The sequence below is a fragment of the Mirounga leonina genome, unplaced genomic scaffold (genome assembly GCF_011800145.1).
Source record: "Mirounga leonina isolate KUSES-001 unplaced genomic scaffold, KU_Mleo_1.0 Mir_168, whole genome shotgun sequence".
NCBI classification, from domain to species: Eukaryota; Metazoa; Chordata; class Mammalia; order Carnivora; family Phocidae; genus Mirounga; species Mirounga leonina.
In genome coordinates, this window is record NW_023270426.1 from 63,476,844 (window position 1) to 63,489,871 (window position 13,028).

At 37.0% G+C, this 13,028-nt stretch overlaps 1 protein-coding gene across 4 annotated transcripts in view; it reads right to left on the reverse strand.

Annotated features, from left to right (window-relative positions):
- The window catches only part of MCTP1 (multiple C2 and transmembrane domain containing 1), a 339,516-nt gene that overhangs the window by 195,581 nt on the left and 130,907 nt on the right, over window positions 1–13,028 (reverse strand). For all 4 annotated transcript variants that reach the window (XM_035014874.1, XM_035014872.1, XM_035014873.1 and 1 more), the window contains 2 exons: window positions 7,849–8,019; window positions 4,730–4,860 (listed from right to left, as the gene is read on the reverse strand). In XM_035014874.1, the coding sequence (XP_034870765.1) occupies window positions 4,730–4,860; window positions 7,849–8,019 (302 nt within the window). The remainder of the gene's footprint in view (window positions 1–4,729; window positions 4,861–7,848; window positions 8,020–13,028) is intronic.

Sequence of the window (13,028 nt, forward strand, 5' to 3'; positions counted from 1 at the left end):
AGTTTTGGTGGATTGTTGGGGGGCATAAGCCTGATTGCATGGGTTCAAGTGGGAATGGCAGGGGTAACGTTCAGTGTTAAATATTTTTCACTGTATCGGCACTCCAAATTTGCAAGTGGCCCTTTTATTCATAGCCAGTCTTGTCTTTATCATGACCAAAAAAAAGCCTATTATGGAGCATACATTTACAAAACACAGTTTCAAAAATCATTATATTTGACCAAAACTGGAAAATAAAGTGGGACAATAACAAAATCTAACACAATAAACTAGTCTATGTAGATAATCCAATCCATATAAGCATTCTCAAGTTTAGGATTGAATTTAGAGTGTACCCTTAAGAGTGTACCCTTAAAAAAAGTTATCAGCCGTTGAAAGGACAGTGTTATCCTTCATGGCCAACTTTAAATTTACTCACCAACCACCAGCCAACTCCCAGAGTAGTTTCTAATTTTTAAGTTAATACAGACATATCTTAATTATTCTTGTCAAAAAAAATGAAATAATTAGGTGATATGTTAGAGGTGCTAATTAGAGCTACAAGGATAATCATGTTACAATGTATAAATGTTTCAAATCAACTATCATACACCTTAAATTTACATTAGTTACATATAAAATATTTCTAAATAAATAAGTAAATAATAAAAAGTTAATAGGACATAAAATGTTGCAATGATAGCTTGCAAAACAAGGCAGAACAGGATGAATTTTACTCTTGTTACTTTACTCCTAGAACTCTCACTTAATGGAAGGTAAGTCAGTTCTCATCTAAACTACCCTAGGAACCAAGGAATTCTATTATAATCTGCATTAGTTCCACCATTACCAAACAACCTTGACATAAACACAGTGACTTTACTCTGCCTACCACTTAGATATAATAATATCTTGCTTTTCAGTCGCAGGATGTGTTGAAAGTACAATTTAACATATTATGCTAATCGAAGTAAGTCAATCAGAGAAAGACAATTATATATCTCCCTCATACGTGGACTTTAAGAGACAACAGAGGATCATAGGGGAAGGGAGGGAAAAATAAAACAAGATGAAATCAGAGAGCGAGACAAATCGTAAGAGACTCTTAATCAGAGGAAATAAACAGGGTTGCTGGAGGGGAGGGCGGTGGGGAATGGGGTAATTGGGTGATGGACATTAAGGAGGGCACGTGATGTAATGAACACTGGGTGTTATATAAGATTCATGAATCACCGAACTCTACCTCTGAAACTAATAATATACTATATGTTAATTAATTGAATATAAATAGAAAAATAAAGTACAACTTAATAAACATAAAGTTAGGAACCTAGAGTTTCTGGTGCTATCTAGACACTGAATAGATTTGAAATGATGATTTACTATAGTCATTTCCTTTTTTCTGCAATGGGCATCTTGGTTAAATCGGCAGAGTGAGTGTACAAAACTGTTTTACTGAACATTTGTGATTACTTCAAAATTGGACAATAACTCCCTTTATTGTGTAAAGGGGCTTTAACTGATACTCAGAAGCTGTTCTAGGAGTCATCTTGTCTACACCTGTACTCTGGTGTACTCTAAAATTTTTTGGCTCAGATTGCTTTTATAGACTATTATGTTTGGCATATGACCAAAGCTAGCTGGGTTCTCCTGTGTAATAACTGTGAATATAAACAACTCATCTAACAATCCAGGCAAAGCCCAAGCCAGACACTATACATAGGCAGTAACACCTCCAAGAGCTAGAAAAAATGAAAAGCGGGAATACACATCCAACTAGATTACTAGTTTATTATAAGAGGAGATAATTCAGAAACAGTCAGATGTGAGATACCCAGGCAAGGCATGGGGATATGCCCAGAGCTTCCGTGGCCCCTCCGGTGCACCACTCGCCCAGCGCCCCCCACATGCTCACCAACCACAAAGCTCCAAAAACGGTTTTCTTCTCTCCCAAATTTCAGAAGACCTCCTTAGCTCCCCCAGTTATCTAGAACAATCTATTTTCTTCAGATCAGCCAACTGTCACTGCTCTCTCAAAATTTGCCAAATTATGGACAACCCCATAGAAACAAGGTGAGAAGAGATAAACAGGTGCACCTCTCTGCCAACCATTTCTGTAATATAGTTAGCCATGGCCTTGGAGAATTCATAATATTATCAAGTGAGGAAAAGGGAAAGGTCAGTACCAGATGGGCTGAGAAACTGTCATAATTTCCAAATTTGGAAATTATTTTCAAAGTAAGAAAAAATACATAAAAGGATTATCTGTTATTATGGGAAAAAAATAGAAAAAGGGATAAGATATACTTCATGTGATATGGACCCAGAAGTACAGGAAGACAGTACATGGTAGCAATTATTTCCTTATCTTACTAACACAAGAAAGTATGAATATAGAGTAATGAGACTGAGGTAGCAAGTTACACATGACAGTCATTCTTATCTTATGGTAACCAAATACGGCTAATGTTGCTCTAAATTATGAAAATGAATTAGTTATTTAAGGAACAGCTAGACAGCACATGCTTAAATGAGCTCATAGCATGTTGAGGGAGATAGAAACATAGACATATAACCATAATGAAATGTAGTCAGTGTATTAACAGATGTATACTTAAGCTACTTTAACTGGTGATATATCCCAAGAGAGCTTGAAGAAAACTCTGAAAATAATGTTTTACTAAAAGGAAAAAATACACAATGAAGGCCTGTCCTTTTAAAAGGATTGAAATGTAACACAGTATTAGGTTACAATAGTTTTTTTCCATTTCATTTTATAAGTAAAACATTACAGGTTAAATGAAGCTAATCTTTAACCTCTCACTTTATAATCCCATAAAGAAAACCATTGTTTAAAACCATATTTCATTAAGATAAAAAGCTTTTGCACAGCAAAGCAAACAGTTAACAAAACCAAAAGACAACCGACAGAATGGGAGAAGATATTTGCAAATGACATATCAGATAAAGGGCTAGTATCCAAAATCTATAAAGAACTTACCCAAACTCAACACCCAAAGAACAACTAATCCAATCAGGAAATGGGCAGAAGATAGGAAAAGACATTTCTGCAAAGAAGACATCCAAATGGCCAACAGACACATGAAAAAGTGCTCAACATAGCTCGGCATCAGGGAAATCCAAATCAAAACCTCAATGAGATACCACCTCACGTCAGTCAGAATGGCTAAAATTAACATGTCAGGAAACGACAGATGTTGGTGGGAATGCAAGCTGGTGCAGCCACTCTGGAAAACAGTATGGAGGTTCCTCACAAAGTTGAAAATAGAGCTACCCTATGACACAGCAATTGCACTACTGGGTATTTACCCCAAAGATACAAATGTAGGGATCTGAAGGGGTACCTGCACCCCGATGTTTATAGCAGCAATATCCGCAATAGCCAAACTATGGAAAGAGCCAAGATGTCCGTCGACAGATGAATGGATAAAGATAAATCAAAAGGAATGAAATCTTGCCATTTGCAATGACATGGATGGAACTAAAGGGTATTATGCTAAGCGAAATGAGTCAATCAGAGAAAGATAAGTATCATATGATCCCCCTGATATGAGGATTTTGAGAAACAAGACAGAGGATCATAGGGAAAGGGAGGGAAAAATGAAACAAGACGAAACCAGAGAGGGAGACAAACCATAAAAGACAATCTCAGGAAACAAAAAGAGGGTTGCTGGAGTGGTGGGGGTGGGAAGGATGGGGTGGCTGGGTGATGGACATTGGGGAGGGTATGTGCTATGGTGAGTGCTGTGAATTGTGTAAGACTGATGAATCACAGACCTGTACCCCTGAAACTAATAATACATTATATGTTCATTAAAAAATTTAAAAAATGTATTTTTCAGAATAACAACAACAGCAAAATAACAACAAAAAACAAAGGGATAAACACATTGGGTTGGATTCTTGCTTTTCTAGCATAAAATGCCCTTGATTATTATTGGTATGTATGCATTTCTTCAGGCTGTATGTTTAGAGACTTGGAATTCATGTGAACTGCAATGAGGAAAGAATATTCTAAACTAACAAACTCTTCTGTACATTATGCTTTATTTTAGTATTGGCGGGTTTTGATGTGTTTTGCCACAAAGATACACACATATCAAAAAATAAAAATAGATTTTAAAGCAAGAAAACAATTCACAGAATTCAAGCAGTCATTTGAAATAACCTCGTCTTTGTGGAGAGATGTCATTGAGCCTCACGATACCTCTTTCTTCACTTAGGTTAACATGGATTTGCATCCCTTACATGCTGCCATCACTAAAACTTGGGAACTCTACAGATTTATGAACTCCTAAGAGATTACAAAGTTTCTCTACCTTGTAGGGAGGGGTAGGAAACAATGCATTTATTGTCTCACAATATGCTTTAAGAAAAGTAATATTATCTCAGATCACTTTACAGATGATGACTGTGCTCTTTAAGTATCCTGCCTGAAATGAGATTCCTCTTTCTCAATTCCCATAACTTTTACACACAATTTTCTGACACCTGGAGAAAATTTCTAGATATCAAATTCAGATAGCCTGCCCATCAACTGGTCAAAACTGCCACCTACTGGTCAGTCTTCAAATCTATTTTTCCCTTGGCCCAAGCCTTGCTTCACTATGGTCAGATCCCTTCCTTCAAAATGGTAAAGGTCAATTACTATAACCAGACATAAAGCAATTATCCTTTTACCAACATTCACCCTCTCTAGGGTAAACCAAAAATGCCAAATCGTACAAACCTGCCAATAAAATCATCCCTTTTCCCAGCGTCTTTGTCCCAGGCAGTGATATCAATAATCCCACCTTTCTCTTCATAGAGATGAAAATCAAATTGTTCCCTCCACTGAGGATTCAAGGTTTTTGGCATAATCTGGAAAACAAAAAAAGTAATTGTTGTCACATAAATATCAGTCTTTTAAAAAAATTTAACTCAAGGCATTAAATCAAAATTAAGGTGCTATCTAGAAAAGCATGTGTGAGATTTGAACAAAAGCTTCCAGAAATGATGGAAATGAGTCATTAGATGTCTAGTATCTTTAATGCATATCATCTGAAGGAACCCTTGAGGATATGTCCTGAAAACCAAAGGGCACCCCTTTGTCATCTTGAATAAGAGATGAGACGTATGAATTATACAGAAAAGGCAAATAGTCTATAAGTGAAATAGCTCACTCAGATACTAGCATTTATTTTACATAACTGGTTAATGCACAAAGACACAACTCGCAGTCTGTCATCTCATAATAGAGGGAGATGTGGATTCCCAGGGTTTTTTTTCCCCCCTTACTCCCCGCACACATGGGAATTCTGAGCTGAATACATGAAGAAACTCCAGACAATGAAGTTCTATGGGAGCAGGAGGAAACAGCAAGTAACTTTGGGGTGGTCAGGCAAACATTTATGTTAGAATTAGAGCACTGATGTTTCATCTCCATTTTATATCTGGAGAAACTGAGACCTAGAGTTGAAGTGACCGACGTTTTAGTATCTAGACTTTAACTCAGGTCTTTGATTAGAGCCTCAGATCTCTTCCCCAAAACAACATGCCAAAAAATGTTTGTGAATTAATATGAGTGTGTGTGTATAATCTCTATGTTGCAAATACAAAAAAGTTATCTTATTCGAAATACAATTTTGTAACTTTAAGTATTCAGATAAGACATCTGGTAGAATCAAGGAAATAGAGTGACCCATATTGATGTGCTTTGAAATTTCATTCACCATTGGGTTAAACAACATTCATATTTGTTTCCCTATTCTTTCTTTTTAGCAGGAGGGCATGCAGTGGCCTTTTCTCTTTTGAATGTATAAGGGACAGATCTTCAGATGTAAAGACTTCGAAAGCAATGAAGTATGTTATGGGCAAAGGTAATACAAATGAATCACAATTTTTAAAGTTCATAATCTGAAATTAATCAGCAATATATCATGAAAAAAAGAGCAAAGAGAGACACGTGTCCATAGCTGAGTTTCATATTTCATACCTAAAGAGCAGAACTATAAAAATAAGTAATGTTTTAAGTCTACCAGAACATGGAAATGATGTTAATTGATAAAGGACAAGACAGAAGTGGCTATAGGTACCTATTTTTGGAATCAGTAGTTTCTTTAAAATATATTATTAAGTCCATGGCAGAAAAAAAAAAGATGGCACTAGAGGATCCTATGATAATTCAAACCTCTCATTATTGGGTTCAGATGCACTTCTATGGTATTTTGGGGAATGGTCTGTCTTCCTTATTTGGCCATTAAGAGCCTAATTTTTCAGTTTCCTTTTTAAGGGCTGTCTTCCCTATATGATTTCCTTCAGGTCAGAAGTGGTGCCTTGCCCCTCCATGTGGGCACTCAAGAAGGTAACCAATCAGCCTGTGAGCAGTTCTCACTGCCTACTAATGAATCAGCTCTGTGATATTTCTAACTACCTAGTTACTGATGAAAACTTCCTGTGCCAGAAGGAACCTAGGCAGGCTATTTATCAAAAGTTCTTGAAAATGATAATGTCAAAGTGAAGATATTCCCATCAAAGTAGAATGTGATTTTTAAGACAAGACAGATATGATGAGTTGTCCCAAGCGATGAATACTAGCTGTAGAAGCTGACCATTTAAGAGGTTGTATTTGTTTTTGTTGTGGTTTTTCGTTTTTTTTAAAGTTTTTATTTATTTATTTAAGTAACCTCTACACCCAATGTGGGGCTCAAACTCATGACCCCAAGATTGAGAGTTGCATGCTCTTCCATCTGAGCCAGACAGGCCCCCCAAAAAGGTTGTATTTGGATACAACACAGATAAGACATGTGCCACAAATAAACTATGACCACTATGGCCTTTGCTAATTATTATTACCTCTCTCAATAATATGATACTAAGATGACTTTAATATAATATATTATTACTACTAATATAATTGTTATTACACAATATACTTATTACTGCTTCTAATCTTCTTTCTGCTACTACCATTTATTGAGTATTAATTATGGATGAGACAGTATTCCAAGCCCTTGACATGCATAACATATATTTATTCAGTCTTCTCAATAACATTATTAGGTAGGCATTATTTTTTTTATATTTTTTTAAAGATTTATTTATTTGTCAGAGAGAGCGAGCACAAACAGGGTGAGGGCAGGCAGAGGGAGAAGCAGGCTCTGCACTGAGCAGGGAGCCCGACGCGGGGCTCGATCCCAGCACCCCGGGATCATGACCTGAGCTGAAGGCAGATGCTTAACCGACTGAGCCACCCAGGCGTCCCTAGGCATTATTTTAATTCTCATTTTTACAGATGGGGAAACTGGGGCATGGAGAGTCAGAGTAACCTGCCCCATGGCACACCGCTAGTATGGAGAGCAGGAATTTGGCCGTTTGTTTTCTAAATAAATAAAGGAAAAAACTTGCAGTCTGCATTGGTGTAAGTCAGTTGGGATAAAATGTTTCAGAGTAATGTACAAAGACTTTTAGTATCTTTACATGGTATGTAAAATAATGCTATTTGTAGTACTGATACCAGTTAATAATTATAATAATAATAGTAGCCAACACTCCACTCAGCATGTTATGCGCCAGTCATCAATTTAGGTTTGTTCCAGCTTTTTTTTTTTTTTTTCTTTAAAGATACGTTCAACTCCTGTGTTATAGATAAAGAAGTTGAGACAGGAAAGTAGTTCACGCAAGGTCACACAGCACATTAAGTAAGAAATGCCACAGTAGAGTTATTGGTCAGGTTTGCTGACCCGATGTTCGAAAGAAGTTCTGTTAAGCATTTAAGAAAGTATCTAGTGTTTTCATCTCCCAAAACATGGCCATTAACCAACCACTGCCTGCCAAATACTGACAGGAACACAAAAGAGATATGGTTACCTTGCTCTTATACTTCTGATGCCCAAGCCGGAACTTCACATAGGGGTCACTCAACCCATTTGAATCCATTGCCTTGAGGTCTCGTCCCTCAATCAAAGTGATGCTGACTATTCCTCTCCAAAGCTGTGATTTTCTGTGTACGTCTGATAGACGTAAACTTTGGGTCTGAAACTTTTGGTAAAGGAAAACAGAGTTAGCCTCTTGAGTTTTGAACCAAAATACCTCATTTGGCATTACCCTTTCTCCTGTTACGATTTTTTGGAAAAAAAAAAAAAAAAAAGGTAGTTAACAATTAAAAAAATAAACATAACTTACAGATTATTTATTAATTATAAAACCATCAATAAATGTGAAATTATCATCTCATGATAAACTTAAGGTTGCTGTTTAAAAGAGGCGAATGCTCAAAATAAAGTCGTTTTCCAACTCTTAAAATCACAAGATGTGGATACTTGAAGAACGCCAGAGAATATATGCCTGTGTGTCAAACACACCAGTGTCAAAATATGTAAAAAATAAATATAAATACCAAAGGCCTCATCCACACTGCGATATTTAATTTGTAATTAGTTATGGTTTTTGAAGATCTCTTTTTCATGTTACCAGTTGGTTTTAGTAGTGAGTTTTAGTTGTAAGGTTAGTTACGAGTTCTGTGCAGACAATTAAAAACCTTCTTCGTTGCTACGTTAGGAGACAATGGAGTTCCAGTGCACTAGGGAAGGTTCTGTAGAACAGAAAACGCAATCAATATGCCCATCTGAGGTGTCTTGCTTATGCTGAAACTTGCATCACTAATTTTAAAAGTTACATATGTGATTTACATTGGCGGGTATGTTTCTGAAATTACTTCTCACTCTAGTTCTTGAACATGTCCCTTCATGATTTTTATTATGCTCAATTCTAAGTCACAATATTCGAGCCAGTGAACAAAGTCACAATTTTTGAAAATTAGGAAGCCTACCAGAAATGGCTGTATAATCTTTTTGAACTAAACAGCACATACAACAAATCAAAGTAGCTAAGATGTTAAAAATCTTTTCGATTTGGATTCAGAACCAAGCGGTACTATATTGTCAAGCATGTTTTTTTTCACTTACAGTCATTTCATGAAGAAATTCAACATGTCTCTCCACCTCAAAGTACCCCATTTCTAAATTATAGATTAACTCTGCTTTCAGCCCAATTCCTTCAACATTAACATTATAAAGTTATAGCCTATTTTGTATAACTCCCTCTCTCACTTTGAATTCCTGCTTTTTTTCCTTACCACACTAACGCCATAGCCATTTTTATCTATCATGAAAAGTAATGCATTTCAGGTTGCTTTTATTAGGAAAATGATAACTACATTTTTCAAAAGGCAATACTTTTTATATTTGAACATTTTAATGGAAATCTTTATAAATTGCATTACCTGGTTCCCTGCCTTGGTGATCCCCAAATTTTGAACAACATTGCCTGGTGGCTCTGCCTTATTAATATCAACATAGGACTGCACCTACACAGCCCATACCTCTGTGAGCTCCGAGAGCAGCGTTCAAGTGTGTTCTGGGGTGCTTTGGACTTTCACAGAGCACCTGTAACTTCCACGGGACTCCATGCCCCACTTCAGCTAGAGTCCCTCTGCTCTCGTCTGTTTCACACATTGACTCTCTGCATTGGCTTTTGTTTGAACCAAGGATTTATCAGATTAAAAAGTTTATTGCACCAAGTGACCTTGAAGGGGTTCTAAGATTTCATGCTACTTATTAATATATAATGCAGCAATAGATAACAGTGTGTTTTTATTCATTTATTTTGTTATCTTTCTTTCTTTCTATCTATCTATCTATCTATCTATCTATCTATCTATCTATCTAACCACTTCTGCCGCTCTTGAGATTGCCTCTAACTACCGACTCTAGAAAAACAGATTCTAAACTTTGGGTCTGAACGTTTTGTTAAGGAATGTAAGTGGCAAAGAAGGAAGGAAAAATGAATTTTTGATAAGTAAGAAGAAATAATTATCTTAGCAAAGGCCAAGGAGTTAATAACAACCCATTTACATAGAGCTATAAAATTTCAAAGTGCATGGGTGTGCATTATATCACTTGATTCCCACTAAAACCCTCTGCAGTAGGAAGACAAGGCCTGCTATTTCCATTTTAATGATGAGGAATTTGAGGCTCAGTGTGGTTTGGGCTAATAGATGTTGGATGTTTGACTAGAACCCAGTATTTCTGACCTTTATTCCTGAGCTTCTCCCAATATTGGTCTTTGGGGTGGAGACTCTCTCCTAGGTTTAAAAGTAATCATGATTTAAGTATAATGTTCCTAATGTTTGTATGTTCCAGGGAGGTGAGTTGTTATATTTGAAATGACATTCCAGTCTAGATTTTCCTCCACAGTAATATGTGAAATCACCTTCTACTTTTCTCTTGTAGGAGCACATGCATTCATACTTACAAGACTTCAGCTTGTTGATGGATATACTTAATAACATTTTCTAGGCACTCTAGAAGTAGAAGTCTCACAGGGCACTCAGTCACATTAAACGTGGGTACAATCTAGGCTACGTGGCACCTTCAGTTAGCAATGCTAAGTTAGCTTCTCGAATGGTACTGAGTCTGAAACCCTTCCTAGCTTGCCCCTCCTTTCGTTTCTTACATGAGAACAGGAACTTTACTTACAGGGTAGGAAGGAGAAAGAATGCTTTCCATGGGATCCTTTATGATTTCATAGAAATAAAATGAACTTCATGGAGGCTCTACCTACTGCCATTCATTACAAAATTCTTTTCTATAACCTGGAAGAATATTCCTAAAACGAGTTGGAAAGCCAAGGGAGAGGAAGAGGAATACTGCTTCACACAAACAGGGTTAATGAATGTGGGAATTAAGGTGAACTGCATGAAAGATTAAAAGGAAAAAGGAGAGGGGGTCCCAAAGGCATACTAACCAGATACCATTTTAAAAGGAATTTTTCCATCTTCAATATTTTTATTTGTTAAAAATGAAGCTCCATAAGGGGTGCCTGGGTGGCTCAGTCAGTTAAACGTCTGCTCAGGTCATGATCCCATTGTCCTGGGAACCAGCCTCATGTTGGGCTCCCTGCTCAGCAGGAAGCCTGCTTCTCCCTCTGCCTCTGCACCCCCCAGCGCTCTCTCTCTCTCAAATAAATAAATAAATAATTTTTTTTTAAAAAAAGAAGCTCCATAATTCATTTGTGATTTGATTAATGCATAGTCATGAAACGGATAAATATTTAGTCTAAGTATAAAGAATAGGAACTTGAAATAAAATTATAAGGTAAAGGGGGAAGATAGAAAGCTACACCACCAGTACGAGAAGAGACAATGACTTAACATAAGGACCCACTTGCATCTTTCTAGCAATTTCTGACTATGTGACTTAGGCATATAGCTCCTTCTCTGGGCCTCAGTTTTCTTTTTTTTTTCTTTCTTCCTTTTTAAAGATTTTATTCATTTATTTGTCAGAGAGAGAGAGACCACAGCAGGGGGAGCGGCAGGCAGAGGGAGAGGTTCCCCACTGAGCAAGGAGCCCAACGTAGGACTTGATCCCATGACCCTGGGATCACGACCTGAGCCAAAGGCAGATGCTTAACTGACTGAGACACCCAGGCATCCCTGCGCCTCAGTTTTCTTACCTGTGGTTCTCCAGGCTGTACTCCAGAGCTCCAAGTGTACTAAGAGCACTATTCTGTGTGTGTGTGGGGGGAGGGAGTAAAGGGGGGTTAAGGGTGTCTGTGGGTAGGGGGGCCTGAATAGAAAACAGTATATCCCATAAACAGAAAAGATTTAACCTGCTTAAGATAGTCATTTATCACTTTTATTAATTTTTTAAATCAAGTTTCGGGAAGCTCGTTGAAGGGATGGTGACAAATGGAATTCCACAACTATAAAAAAAAAAAGAAACTTTGAAAACCACTAGTGTTAACGCTCTTCAAGATACTTGCTGAGTCACTTGCTGCTCTATTTAAAGTTTCCTCCCTCTGTATAGCAAAGTTCTCAAAGTGTGGGCCACAGACCAATGGCATCAATGTCACCGGGGAGTTGGCTAGAAATACAAATTCTTTAGCCGCACCCCAGACCAACAGAATCAGAAGCTCTGGTTTACTCAGCCCTCACTCAAGGTCATTCTGATGCATGTTCAAGGGTGCGAACCCCTGCTTTAAAAGTTCTAAGGGTCATAGGCATTGGCCTTCTCCTATGTTCTAATTACTATTATTAATTACTATAATTGTGAATATTATCCATTCTCTTGCATGGATACCATATATGCTAATTAAAGTCTTTCAGTCCTGTTTCTAAATTTACTGATTAGGATAGCAGGTTGGTCTGGATATTTGGAGAATTTCAAGAGAGAAGCAGGAGCCTGCTGCCAAGTTGTGTTAAGTTCATTTATTATTTCCTTCCTTTAGCGTTTTTTTTTTTTTTTTCTCATAGGATGTACTTAAATAACATATATTAATTGAAGTATTGATAATTAGTCAATCAAAAACTGCTTATTGAGCACCTAAATGGAAAGAGTGTTAGATCCAAGATATCTCTCAATAAAATTAACATATTAGAGCTGGGATTTAGTTATCTGAGATGTTTTCAATTATGTCTTTGTTGAAAGAGAATTCTGTTTGAGGAAAGAAATAGGAAGGAAGAAGAAAAAGGAAAAACAACCTAGCTTCGAAGTAAAGAACCAACACTGCAAAAGGAGGAAATAACCTTTGAACTTTTAAAGGACTAATTCCCAAATTTTAGCAGGCAGTTTGTTGAGATCAATGGGCCTGACCGTCCTGGATGTGATTCGGTTCTCGTGCAGCGGAGCTACTCGAGTATTTTCAATGTGCGCCCCACGTGATCCTCATGCACACTGAAGTGTGAGATCCTTCTCCTAAGGAACATTCATTCATCCAAGTTCAAACTTAATCAAGACTATCAAGACACTAGGTATCAATACCAATTTGAAATTCTGAGGCAATTAGTCAATGACCTGTATCGTTAGTAAGATTTTAGAATGGGTGAGATGGCATCTTAAGGAGAATATTCGTTTATGCATATTATTCCTTGACAAGGAATTCAAGATTCAATTCCTCTTCATATGCATAAAAGAAGTTAGAATAGGGAATAGGTTTTCAGAACAGTAAATTAGCCATGAGAATTCACAGCCCATGCAAGCTCAGAAGGA